Below are 13,183 nucleotides of genomic sequence, written 5' to 3'. Positions count from 1 at the left end.
TAACCAGGTAACAGGATTTAACTCCCCCACAGCATATGGAACGTTCAATTGAAATACCTTCTCTCTTTCTGAACAGGGCAAGCCTTCAATAGGGCATGTGGAGACCACCAAGCGGGGAGGACACTTTGAGGGAGACACTCCCTTGACCGTACGCTGTAACCAGGTGACAGGGTTTAACTTTCCAACAGCATATGGAACGTTCAATTGAAATACCTTCTCTCGTTCTGAACAGGACAAGCCTTCAATGAGACATGTGGAGACCACCAGACGAAGAGGACACTTGAGCGGGACACTCCACTTCGGCTGTGCACTGTAACCAGGTAGCAGGGTTTAACTGTTCAACAGCGTATCAAACGTTCATTCAAATACCTTTTCCTTTTCCGAACAGGACAGCGACTTTCAATGGGGCATGTGGAGACCACCAGACGAAGAGGACACTTGAGCGGGACACTCCACTTCGGCTGTGCACTGTAACCAGGTAGCAGGGTTTAACGGTTCAACAGCGTATCAAACGTTCATTCAAATACCTTTTCCTTTTCCGAACAGGACAGCGACTTTCAATGGGGCATGTGGAAACCACCAGACGGGAAGGATGCTCTAAGCAAGACACTCCACTTCAGCTGTACACTGTATCGATGCAACAGGATTTGACCATTCAGCAGTAATAAGACATTCAGCTGCAATACCTTCTCTCGTTCCAACCAGGCAGCGGCTTTTGATAGGGACGTGTGGAGACCACCAGACGGGAAGGATGCTTTAAGCAAGACGCTCCAGTTCAGCTGTACGCTGCAACAATGTAACAGGAATTAATAGTTCGGCAGCATTAACTAAGCGGGGCTGTCTCGAATGGTAAGTTGGGCGCTTGATGTGACAAACCCTGTTCAGAAACAGCGGGTGAAAGACTATAGAGGAGAGTGCACAGCAGACTATTAATACTTCTCCACACGATAAACTTCACTCCATAACACAAACCATGTGAATCGTCACTTCAGGCACTGCATTCCACTCGCACACCGTGCATTCGGGCCAGCACTCACCCACCGGTCTTTCTCCCACCAGATCGACTCTCGTCTCTCACACGGGCTCCACTTCTCTCAGAGACAGTCAAACGGATGTAGTAATCGTCACATTCAGTGCAGGAAGAACAAAGGTTGGAGACAGATCATTAATTCACTCGGTGTAATACTTCACTCGTGCCACACGCTTTCCAGACTCTCCACACCACTTCAGTGTCAGTGCATATAAACAACGGATCAAATACTCATCACTTTGCGTCTTTCCCACTGTCGACGATATCCCCTGGATTTTCACTGGCAACTTCACTCTTTCATTTCCATTTCTCTGCTTCAATCTTCGCCCTGCTTCACAGCCCGGCCTCAATACAAACAGCCCGCCGACAAAACACAGTATCTCACGGGAGGAGACCCAACCTCTCACGGGGCAGAAAGAACCACACCGACCGTCTGTTTCCTCTCTCTTTTTAAAGCCCCATCTTAATGCACGTTCCTCTCACAACACTCTCTGTCATTCTCCTCACCTGCTGTCAATCAGGCAATTGGCCTCGCTGCCATGGCAACAGATTTCGCGGTGTGATGAGACGACCATCCACAAGAGGTCTCCAAATAATACTGCCTTCACGAGGATTTTACTCTCTCTCTTTATCTGGCTTTTGTCACACCGTGACAAATGCATAGCTTATATAAAAAAATGGATGACTAGTAATTTCCCTCTACTTAATTCTGAAAAAACAGAGATTCTAATTATTGGACAAAAAACTTCCTCACGTAATAACCTCGAATATTGTCTAACACTTGATGGCTGCTCTGTCAAGTCTTCGTCGTCGGTTAGGAACCTGGGTGTGCTCTTTGATACCAATCTCAAATCATCATATGCTCTCATTGACAAATGCGGAACAATTAGTTCATGCGTTCATGACATCAAGGCTAGATTATTGTAATGCTATTATGGGTGGTTTATTACGCTTAATAAACAAATTACAGCTGGTCCAAAACGCAGCAGCTCGAGTTCTTACCAGAACCAGGAGGTATGACAATATTAGCCCTGTTCTGTCAACACTGCATTGGCTCCCTATTAAACATCGTATCAATTTTAAAATATTGCTGATTACTTACAAAGCACTAAATGGTTTAGCTCTGCAGTACTTGAGCGAGCTCTTAACGCATTATAGTCCTTCACGTCTATTGCGATCTCAAAATTCTGGCCAGTTGATAATACCTAGAATAGGGCTGCTCGATTATGGAAAAAATCATAATCACGATTATTTTAGTCAGTATTGAAATCACGATTATTTCACATGACTTTAGGAACGTGTTGCATTTATTAAAAAGACACCTTTCAACAATTCTTAAAAAAAATCAAAATTTGAACATTGATTGTACTTTTTGAACTATTAAAATAAATAATATAACCGATAATACTTCAATGAGTATTTTAATAATTCCCGCAGGTCTACCTCTTATAATGCGGGAAATTCCCCCGCAAACATTGATTCACTTTAGCATGTCGATTGTATGAGTAGCCTAAATTAATCCACACAGATTATAAAATCAAATCTATAATTTTAAAACTTTCTCCAGGACGCAATTTCACAAACCACGTGAGGGAGTCGGACATGACGGAATTGTCACTTGCACAATCCGGCCAGCATTGCATCGTAACTAAAGTTGATCATTTTCACTTCTTTAAAGGCAGGGTAGGTAGGATTTAAAAAAAAAAAAAAAAAACATTACAAATTTGTTTAAACTGTCTTTATATACCGATACATAATTAAAATGTAAGTACTCTGAAAAAGAGAGTATAAAAATCGAGTGTCTGTAGACCTCTCACGACTGTTGTAAACACAGCTAATCATTTCCATTCACTCCACCCCCTCCCTTCTGAGCTCCTTCCAAAGCCACGCCCCCAAAACACATGAACGCACGACGCCAAACGCTCAGGCTCAGCTGGAAGACGCATTTATTTACTTACTTATTTATTTACCTGAGACGAGTGGAGAGGAAGGAGCGCAGTGCATGCAGTGACATCATGTCAGAATCACATGTAATAAAATACCTAACTTTATCACTATAAATATAAACAAATAAGATGGCTTTTAGTACTCACTATCAAGCTAGCATATCGATACTGGTAAAGTTTAAAATATATTTTGTTTGATTCGGTAACGAGCTATATTTAGGCTATAGGTAACGAGCTATATTTATAAGGCAAAGCTAAAAACAGGTTGCATTGATACACGTTTTTCCATTACCATCAGTTACACTGTGATGAAGGTGAATTTCGTGTAAGATTCATAACATATACGGTGTTTTGCATGTAAGAGTTTCCATGATGAAAACATTGTTGACTCTGATGAGGACTAATGTTACACTTCGGAGACAAGCCTACCGCATCGTCGGTTCGAGGACAGGTCCGGGGTCGAGGGCGAGGCAGAGGAGGTCGTTCAAGAGTGTGGGCAACCAGGGTCCGAGGAAGTAGTTTTTGCCATGTTTGCCTTCGCTGACTGCATATGCAGGTGCTTTGAATTTTGAATGCTCTTTCTCTGCCATAATTTTATTCTTCGTACTAGGTTCCGCGCCTCTCTTGCACTCTTCAAATCAAACGGGTGCGTGCGCATATGGGCAGATCTTGTTGCAACAGGGGTGGTAGCCATGGTTGCGAGAGAGAGTGACTGAAATGTGTTTAATTTTTTTTTAAACTTGACCAAAACCACTTGTTTGTGTCAAATAAAGGAGACGACAGCACATTGACTGTTTTTACAAGCGTTCAGGCTTACGCTTGCCAGATTTTAATAATTAAACCCCCAGTCAGAGCTTTTCTGTTAAAATAACATGTTTTCTACCCGGAAAAATTTCAATACTATCTGGCAACCATGCGCGTGCGCTCTCTACACTGCTGAAGAAGCGCGGATGATCTGAAAACACAGACTAGCAAACTGGAGTTCAGCGATCCTCATTTGAGATTTTCTACTTAAATTAAAGTGTCATTCAGTCCGTCTGTGTTCTGCCACGAGCCGCTTGCGCTGTGCGACTAGATCTGCGATCAAAATGCAGGCTGATATCCAGCAGTGTTTTTAATGTTGATCATATTATATGAGCAAGAATGCAATGTTTCCTGAATATCCACACGATTTCAAATGTGACATTGATTTTATACAACAGTTCAACAAACAGAAGGGTAACATTAAGTGATGATGTACATCTACATTTACCCAGATAGCAACATTGTTTCGGCCCGGATCCGGCCCACATCTGGCACTTGTGGAATGCGGATCTGGCCCACATGCAGCGTGGAATGACGGCCCTTGGGTGGCCCACTCCTGTTTGCCAGATCTGGGCCACAAGCAGGCCATAGCAATGCCACATGTCAGCCAAGAGCAAAGAAATCAACCAGAACTGGACCTTATCTGAGCCACAAAGTCTGTGTATATTACATATAGAGTCATCTCAGCCTTAATAAGCCTGTTAACAAGCAGAATCACTGAAGGAAAGAAGAGAACAGAAAAAGAGACGAGCAGAAACACAAGAACTACAACTGACTTCAGACACACAGTCTAAGATGAAATCAACTGAAGAAAAAAGAAGACATTAAATCTGTGAAGATCTCAGCAGAGGAGGATTAAACAACTCCACAAACAGCATTACCAGCTTCACTTATTACTAACCAGACTGACTTTATTTCTGTCAGACGTCTACAGAAGTTTTATTGAGAATGAACAGAGGTTTAACTCTGTGTTTCATTTAAAGTCACCATAAGAGTGATTAGTGTTTCCATTAGTTGGGCTCTTAACTCTTAGTATATCTTAACTCTTGTCTTTTTTGGCCGCTGTGACAGTGTGTTTGTCAAACACATTTACAGCAGCAAAGAAAGCTAAAGTGAAATGAGATCAGGAGATGATGGTTACCTGTTGATGATTTTATAATCATCATGAAATAACCTTTCACTGATGTCTTTGGAATCTAACAATTGTGTTGATCCATTTATATTTTCACATCACAAATCCTGTGTTTCTGCAGCATGAGGTCTAGCAATATTATAACTGTCAGTTTAAAGCTTTTAACAAACATGAGATAAAAAATTTAACTTATGCTGACACACACAGATATCAACAATCAACGTATGAATCTCAACAATGGTGACAATCACAAATATTTAGATAAAAAGAATAATTCACATCACTGAAAAGCTACTAATTCACAACAAAAACAACAGCAAAAAATAAAAGCAAATATTTAGAATCAAACAAAATTATAGGACAATTCAGCTGCATAATTTATTCATGTTGCAACGCATGCTGGGAGTTTTTTACTATGCTGGTACCCAGCATGCATTGCAGCAAAGTACTTTTGATTGTCACCATTGTTGAGATTCATACACTGATTGTTGATGTCTGTGTGCGTCATATTAAACTGATTTTTTCGTGCTCATGTTTGATAAAGTCTTCTAACTTATTGATATTATATTGTTGGATCTCATGCTGCAGAAACACAGGGTTTGTGATGTGACATTATTAATGGATCAACACAATTGTTACATTCCAAAGACATCAGTGAAAAAGGTTATTTCATGATGATTATAAAACCATCAACAGGTAACCATCATCACCTGATCTCATTTCACTTTAGCTTTCTTTGCTACTGCAAATGTGTTCAACAAACACAGTGTCACAGCAGCCAAAAGAGATATAAGATATATTAAGAGTTAAGAGCCCAACTAATGGAAACACTAATCACTCTTATGGTGACTTTAAATGAAACACATTAGAGTTAAACCCATTAATTCTCAATAAAACTTTTGTAGACGTCTGACAGAAATAAAGTTAGTAATAAGTGAAGCTGGTAATGCTGTTTGTGGAGTTGTTTAATCCTCCTCTGCTGAGATCTTCACAGATTTAATGTCTTCTTTTTTCTTCAGTTGATTTCATCTTAGGCTGTGGCTGAAGTCAGTTGTAGTTCTTGTGTTTCTGCTCGTCTCTTTTTCTGTTCTCTTCTTTCCTTCAGTGATTCTGCTTGTTAACAGACTTATTAAGGATGAGATGACTCTATATTTAACCCTCTGGGGACCAAAAACGCGCCCGCGCGTTTTGCTCGTTTTTTTTTTTTAGCAATGAAAATAAACACTAAATGCTCTGTTAATTTTGATCTTTCATTTTCGTGTAATACATCAATCGATCCTGTTCAGTTTCTATTTTTTTTTCTGTATATTCACAATAAAAATAAAGTGTTTTGCTTTTTGACAAATAAAGAAACTTTAACATGATGCGATTTCTGCCTTCTCTCTGTCAGTGAACTCCCGTTTGAAACGCGTTCGAAAATGATCTATAACTCTGCGAAAATTCAGTCAAACAGGCAAACAGACCCACGGGCATAAAGCTTGAGATCGCAGCTTTTAAATGAAGTAATTTATATAAAAAACAAATATTATCAGCTTCTGTAATCTGTATAAAAAGAGAGCGACTCCAGTCGAGCTCATTACGAGCCATTCAAAAGTAATTTGACCACGCCCCGGAGAGCGCGTGCTATTCAAACGCAAATTCTGAGAACCATTTCAGTCTGTGAAACGCCCCCACATCAGCTGTAAACAAAGAGGCATAATATAGCCTACCTTATGGAGAAAATTTTCCGTGCTGATATGAGGAGCAGATCCCGCTGAGGAGTGAGGTAGGCTAAGTTATCCTTTCTCAAGTGTTAATGTGGAATAACGTTATGGAATAACGTTGTAGGCTTATGTAAACAAAAAGATGAATCGCGTTTCTATAATATGAATCGCGTTTCTGTGAGATGAATGAAGGGTACATATTTGTAAAGACTGTTTAGCCTAAATATGAATCGCGTTTCTGTGAGATGAATGAAGGGTACATATTTGTAAAGACTGTTTAGCCTAAAATGAATCGCGTTTCTGTGAGATGAATGAAGGGTACATATTTGTAAAGAGTGTTTAGCCTAAATATGAATCGCGCGTCTGTGTGTGAAAGAATAAACTGCTTTTACAGTTACAGTTACTGCGTTACAGTCAGGCGAAGTATGAAAGACAACATTTTGTTGACTAGATTTGGGTACAGTTTTTACTGTAGAATATACTGTCACATCAAATAAGCTTTTCTGCTCATATATATAAAATACTATTTTGTCAAAAATAAAGTCATAGACTAAGATGTTCCAGTGTTGGCTATATTCAAACTAATGAATACATATGATAAAATGTAGGCCTATAATCTTTTTTTTTTTTTTTTTTACAAAGAAAGAGTACTTTTTTGCAGAAATATTGCTGAAATTGTAATTATTGTTGTAATTGTAACCTTTTTAATAAAATAGCAAAACATATTTACAAGATAGATGTAAGCAAAATCTTAAATGGTCAATATAAGTCTTCTTCAAAATATATATTTTGTCCTTGCATTGTGGCTCAGTCAGTGTCACACCTGAATGAATGGCTAATTATGCAGAGTCATTATGCAGAGTGGGTGGGACTAAGGTGTAAACTACTCCTCCCCCTCGCATATTGTCTTTCCAAGCAAAACCTGTTTTACACCATTTAAATCAATGTATTTTTTTTTGTGAACGATAAAGCAAGACTATTTTCACATAATTTTGAAGCTAGAACTGAAAGGGACAACATCCATTAGTCAAAAGTCTTGTGGGCACATATTTTGTATGAGTTTTGTGGTCTTATTTCAGCAACTTTCATTTTTATTTTTTTAAATAACCACGCATAAACATTATTCTCTTAAAAATACAAACATCTACATACATGTTGCTCGCATATTATGGTAGGCCTGTTTGTGCTATATAGAGTGAATTTACACCTTTGCCATTAACATGTTTATACATAACTGAAAAAAGCACAAATGTCAGAGCATGTCAGAACATCTCAAGGGCCCCAAAAACAGCTTGGTCCCCAGAGGGTTAATATACACAGATTTTATGGCTCAGATAAGGTCCAGTTCTGGTTTATTTCTTTGCTCTTGGCTGACATGTGGCATTGCTATGGCCTGCTTGTGGCCCAGATCTGGCAAACAGGAGTGGGCCACCCAAGGGCCGTCATTCCACGCTGCATGTGGGCCAGATCCGCATTCCACAAGTGCCAGATGTGGGCCGGATCCGGGCCGAAACAATGTTGCTATCTGGGTAAAACAGTATTGTCAGTAGGCTTATTGCTCTATTTTGCAACGAAAGCCAGAGCAGAACTGCAGCACACAGCGGTGATTCGTGAACGAATCTGTGGCTTTGAACGAATCGTGAGATTCAATGACCCATTCATAAATATAGCAACTTGCTTTGTTACTGAATGAATGAATGACTCGATAACTCACTCATAAAGACAGTGACTTACCGCCACCTACTGGCGATTTAAATTAATATTTTAAAATATCACTTCGTTTTTACCAAGCGTGCCGCACAAGCCCTGAAAAGTGAAGCCAAAACGTCTCGATCGCCCCCCGGTGACTGGTCCTAGTATAGGTCATAAGTCCCGCCTCCCCGTGTTATTCAACGGGTCGTGAGAGCAACTAAACAATTAAATTACACTTCAAATATATTTTTTCCAAAGGTGGTTTCTTTCATTTGCTGTCGTTTTTATCACGCTGATGTAAGTTCAAGTGTCTGTTTCAAAAATAAGTTGTTTTTTAGTTAGTTACGTGATGCGGTGGTGTAACGTCATGATTGACAGCTGTGATTGACAGGTTCTCTGAGCGAAGTAGTCACTGAAGCACCAACGGACATTTTTTCGGGATCTTCGGAGGGCTGAGGAGATTGTATTTACTTTATTTTAACAAGCCTCTTGTCGTACTGCAATCAATTTTTAAAAAAGTGTGCAGAATCCACTCTCCCTGAGTGCATTCTGCGAGAGTGAGGGCGGAGCGTTGATTTCGCGGCTTTACTTCCTGCTCACTACTGCGCAGGTCTGGTCCCGAGATCGCTTCTGCGCAGACTCAAGTTCCAATATGTCAGCGCCATATCGGGACTCTGGCGGCTTCAGTTCTCATCAATGGAAGAGAGCGAAGGGGCGTCGTCCATCTTTTTTTACAGTCTATGGTTTTTACCATCATTGCATATTGATTGAACATTGTTTAAAGCATTATTTATTTTATAAAGGTACTTATAAAGGTAAAAAATTTACTGGAAAAATCGATTAAAGGGGGCAAATATTGTCCCTTAATGGAAAATGTGTGAGGGGGTACGGCACTCTAAAAACCACTGAACCACTGAACTAAGGAAAAGGGGTATGTAGAATTGCACAAGTGCTACTGCTAAAGAGTGCAATGTCAATACAGCCTGTTACCTTAATTAAAATTTACTTAATGACTTGACTTGACTTGGTAATTCATTTGAGATCATAACTCAGTAAATGTTGTAAGTGAATTATTGAACGATCTGTCTCTTTGTTCAGTCTCATGTGTCTCTCTGTGGGTTTCCTGAGTAAGTGTGTTAAATTAAACTGAACTGAGACCCTCAACCTTCTGTTATTTTCTGTGGCTTTGAACGTTTATCACGCAAACTGAAAAAAACACCTCCAGCATTTGTGACAAACATTGTTAGAAAAACATCTCAGATTGACCTCAGATTAAAAATGTAATTTCCAAGTCTTTGAATAATGACAATAGCGACAAATTGTACATAAAAAGGTTCTGTTCAGACTTTAAAAAAAGAAACTGCTCTGATTTTAAAGGGCCTGATTTTTGGTAGTTAGTTTATATGTGAATATTTAAAGGCCCACTGAAGTGCCTTGAAACACAGCGTTATCTAATGTGTTTACGTAATTTCCACTCAAACAGGAAGACAGGGCGGGACATATCGAACAGCCCCTTCCCTTTTGATCATCATGATGCTGAGGATGTGTAGTTTGAAGAGAGTACTGTATGTTGGTGCATGGCACTGTTACCTCTTCTGCTCGTCAGTGCTGAACCGTTACTCCTCCTAATCTCCTACATATCGCTTTAAAATATAGCATTCTTGAACACGCAAAGTTTTCAAAGTATACTCCTATGGCCGTGAATGCGGAAAGACACGTTCGGCACGTGCGCACTGTCTAGTGGACTTTGTTTTCAAGCGCACATTGTAAAACCTCAGCCCATAAACAGTTCATCCCTCCACCAGAGGGAGCCTTTTATTAAAAAGATAGACGTGATTACTTCTTTTGTCTGTTGTCTTGGATTGTTTGACTTTGACAATAAAGAACCTCTGCAACAGGGATTATAATCGCCTCCAGCTATGAGTTCATTACACGTATGCACATTGTACGCATACCGTCTGTGCGGACACAAAAATTGGGATGTTTGCGACAGTGTGCACGGACCCTCCTAACCCCTCATTTACACTGAACACGGCTGTGGCGCATTACGGCTGCGACCCGGCTACCGGAGCTGATCGCGCCCATTCTAGTCAACGCTTGTGTTTACACCGGCCGCGATGCGGCGCGTTTCAGAAGCTTCCCAGAAGCGGCTCTCCGCACCGCTTCGCTAAATATAGGCGCCTAGTCTATTTTTGATGGACGCGCGTCCAAGTCGCACCGGAAATACAAAATAAAAGTAAAAGAAACATTGTCAAATTCAAAATAAACACCCTGTGCAAACTCCCAAACGTATCACACACCAATATCCTTGGTAGAAACCATAGACTGTATGGTAGAAACCCCAAAATCAAGAAAAACCACGTCGGACAGGCAAATCACGTGGTCTCGCGCATCCAGTCGCTCCGCTTCTGAAATGCTCCTGGTGTGAGTTGGCACCGCGTGGAGGACGGAATAAAACCTTGTCGCAGACGTAATGCACCGCACACGTGTGCAGTGTAAATGAGGGGTAATGCAGAGAATTACGTCACACGGACAGTGCGCAGAACGCGGGCGGCTAAAGTATACTTTGGGCTTAAGGTAGGGAGGTTTCAGCGTTGGTTGCCACAGAGATGAAACCGGATCTAAGTGCAGCAGTCTTTTATTCAGAAACAAACTCAAATATTCACATAACACTCAAGAACAGGAACAGAACAACCAACTAAACACAAAGTGGAACTAATAATCAATTGAAAGAATCACAGGGCTTAAATACACAGAACAAACAAAGGGAGAAACTAACTAAACACACCTGAACTGAGGACTCTAATCAAATCAGTTACCATAGACACAAATAGCCAGGGGACAGAAGTACTTAGCAAACTACAGTAGAAAGCTAACTTAGAAACACAGACATCCATGCACAGAAAACAAGCTCAAAATGTGACTGCAGGGGTTCATTTGTGTCTCCTGTCGCTGTGCAGGCTCTCATATTGTATAAATGCCAGGTTGCAAAACAAAAGCTCCAACTGAACTAAATACCCTTAAACACGTAAAAGAAACAACATGATCAGCTATAGAAATTTTAAATCTCTCATTATTCAACTCACTGTACTGAACAACCTTGATCAACATCAATACAACAAGGGATTTTATCAGCAAACTTTAAGCATAAGCAAATACTGGTGTAACGAGTGATGATCTGTGATCTGTTATAAGTGAGTTAGTTGAGTCTCATGCGGCGACTGACCGTGGCGTAATCAGAGTCAATCTCGTTCTTACTGACAGTGACTGAAGCTTCACTGAGAGACTCTTCATGCTTCTGGAAACTGACAGACGCGTACAGGAGCCCAGCAGAGGGGATTGTGGGTAGTTCATCATGACTGTTAATCTGAGCTGATCCAGGATCTGAGAGAGAATCACGTCTGCTGTCTGCACATGATGACTGAACATTCATAAAATGTATTTTAAAAAGAGAAAACATATTATAGGCACAACATTTATACAAACACACACACACACACATGTAACTCACCATTGCATTTGTCTTTTTCTTGTCTGATGTCGAGGTTCTTCCTAATTGCAAAAAAACAAAACAAATCAATCAGTAAGACAGAAAAACTAGATCAACGTCACACTGGAGACGAACAGCAGCATCTGAGACAGAAACTCTTTGAGATTTTACTGTTGCAGATTGAAGCAGAACAGAGAAACTCAAATAACTTTAATTATTAATTTATTTCAACAGATAATAAATGATCAAACCTCGTCTCTTGCATCTTAATTTACACACAGTCAGAGTGAATCCACCAATCAGCAGGAGACTCACACACACACAAATAATGATGATCATGGAGAAACCTGAAAATAAAACACAAACACACACAGAGATGTACAGGATTACAATAATACACAAATATTCAAATATATGACATTTAATTTCAGCCCTTTTCTATCCAACATAAATGTCTGTTTTAACACTTATGGATAATACATATTCAACAATTTTAAGTACAAACATTTGATATAAATGAAACACACTATATTGCTAAAAGTTTTGGGATGTCTGCCTTTACATGCACATGAATTTTAATGACATCCCATTCCTGATCCGTAGGGTTTAATATGGAGTTGGCCCACCCTTTGCAGCTATAACAGCTTCAACTCTTCTGGGAAGGCTCCACAAGGTTTAGGAGTGTGTTTATGGGAATGTTTGACCATTCTTCTAGAAGTGCATTTGTGAGGTCATACACTGATGTTGAACGAGAAGGCCCGGCTCGCAGTCTCCGCTCTAATTCATCCCAAAGGTTGGGTTGAGGTCAGGACTCCCAGTCAGGCCAGTCAAGTTCCTCCACATCAAACTCGCTCATCCATGTCTTTATGGACCTTGATTTGTGCACTGGTGCACAGTCATGTTGGAACAAGAACATCCCCAAACTGTTCCCACAAAGTTGGGAGCATGAAATTGTTAAAAATGTCTTGGTTTTGCTCAAACATTAAGTTCTCCTTTCACTGGAACTCAGTGGCCAAGCCCAACCCCTGAAAAAACAACCCCACACCATAAATCCCCCTCCACCAAACTTTACACTTGGCACAATGCACTCAGGCAAGTACCGTTCTCCTGGCAACCGGCAAACTCAGACTCAAAACCCATTCCATGAAGCTCTCTACGCACTGTTTGTGAGCTAATCTGAAGGCCACACGAACTTTGGAAGTCTGTAGCTATTGACTCTGCTGAAAGTTGATGACTTCTGCGCACTGTCACTGCATGCGCTGATCCCACTCTGTGATTTTACGTGGCCATCCACTTTGTGGCTGAGTTGCTGTTGTTCCCAGTTGCTTTGCTAACTTTGTTATGATACCACTAACAGTTGACTGTGGAATATTTAGTAGTGAGGAA

At 40.4% G+C, this 13,183-nt stretch overlaps 1 protein-coding gene across 1 annotated transcript in view; it reads right to left on the bottom strand.

Annotated features, from left to right (window-relative positions):
• Positions 1-10,993: 10,993 nt before the first annotated feature.
• LOC309493668 (polymeric immunoglobulin receptor-like) overlaps positions 10,994-13,183 on the bottom strand; it is a 282,931-nt gene continuing 280,741 nt past the window's right edge. Inside the window, exon 12 of the mRNA XM_082162859.1 lies at positions 10,994-11,728. Within this exon, the coding sequence (XP_082018985.1) occupies positions 11,507-11,728 (222 nt within the window). The 3' untranslated portion in view covers positions 10,994-11,506. The remainder of the gene's footprint in view (positions 11,729-13,183) is intronic.

Source organism: Leuciscus leuciscus (assembly GCF_965113295.1).
Source record: "Leuciscus leuciscus genome assembly, chromosome: 3".
NCBI classification, from domain to species: Eukaryota; Metazoa; Chordata; class Actinopteri; order Cypriniformes; family Leuciscidae; genus Leuciscus; species Leuciscus leuciscus.
Note: the sequence above shows the minus strand (reverse complement) of the source record. Positions and strands in the feature narration are given on the sequence as shown.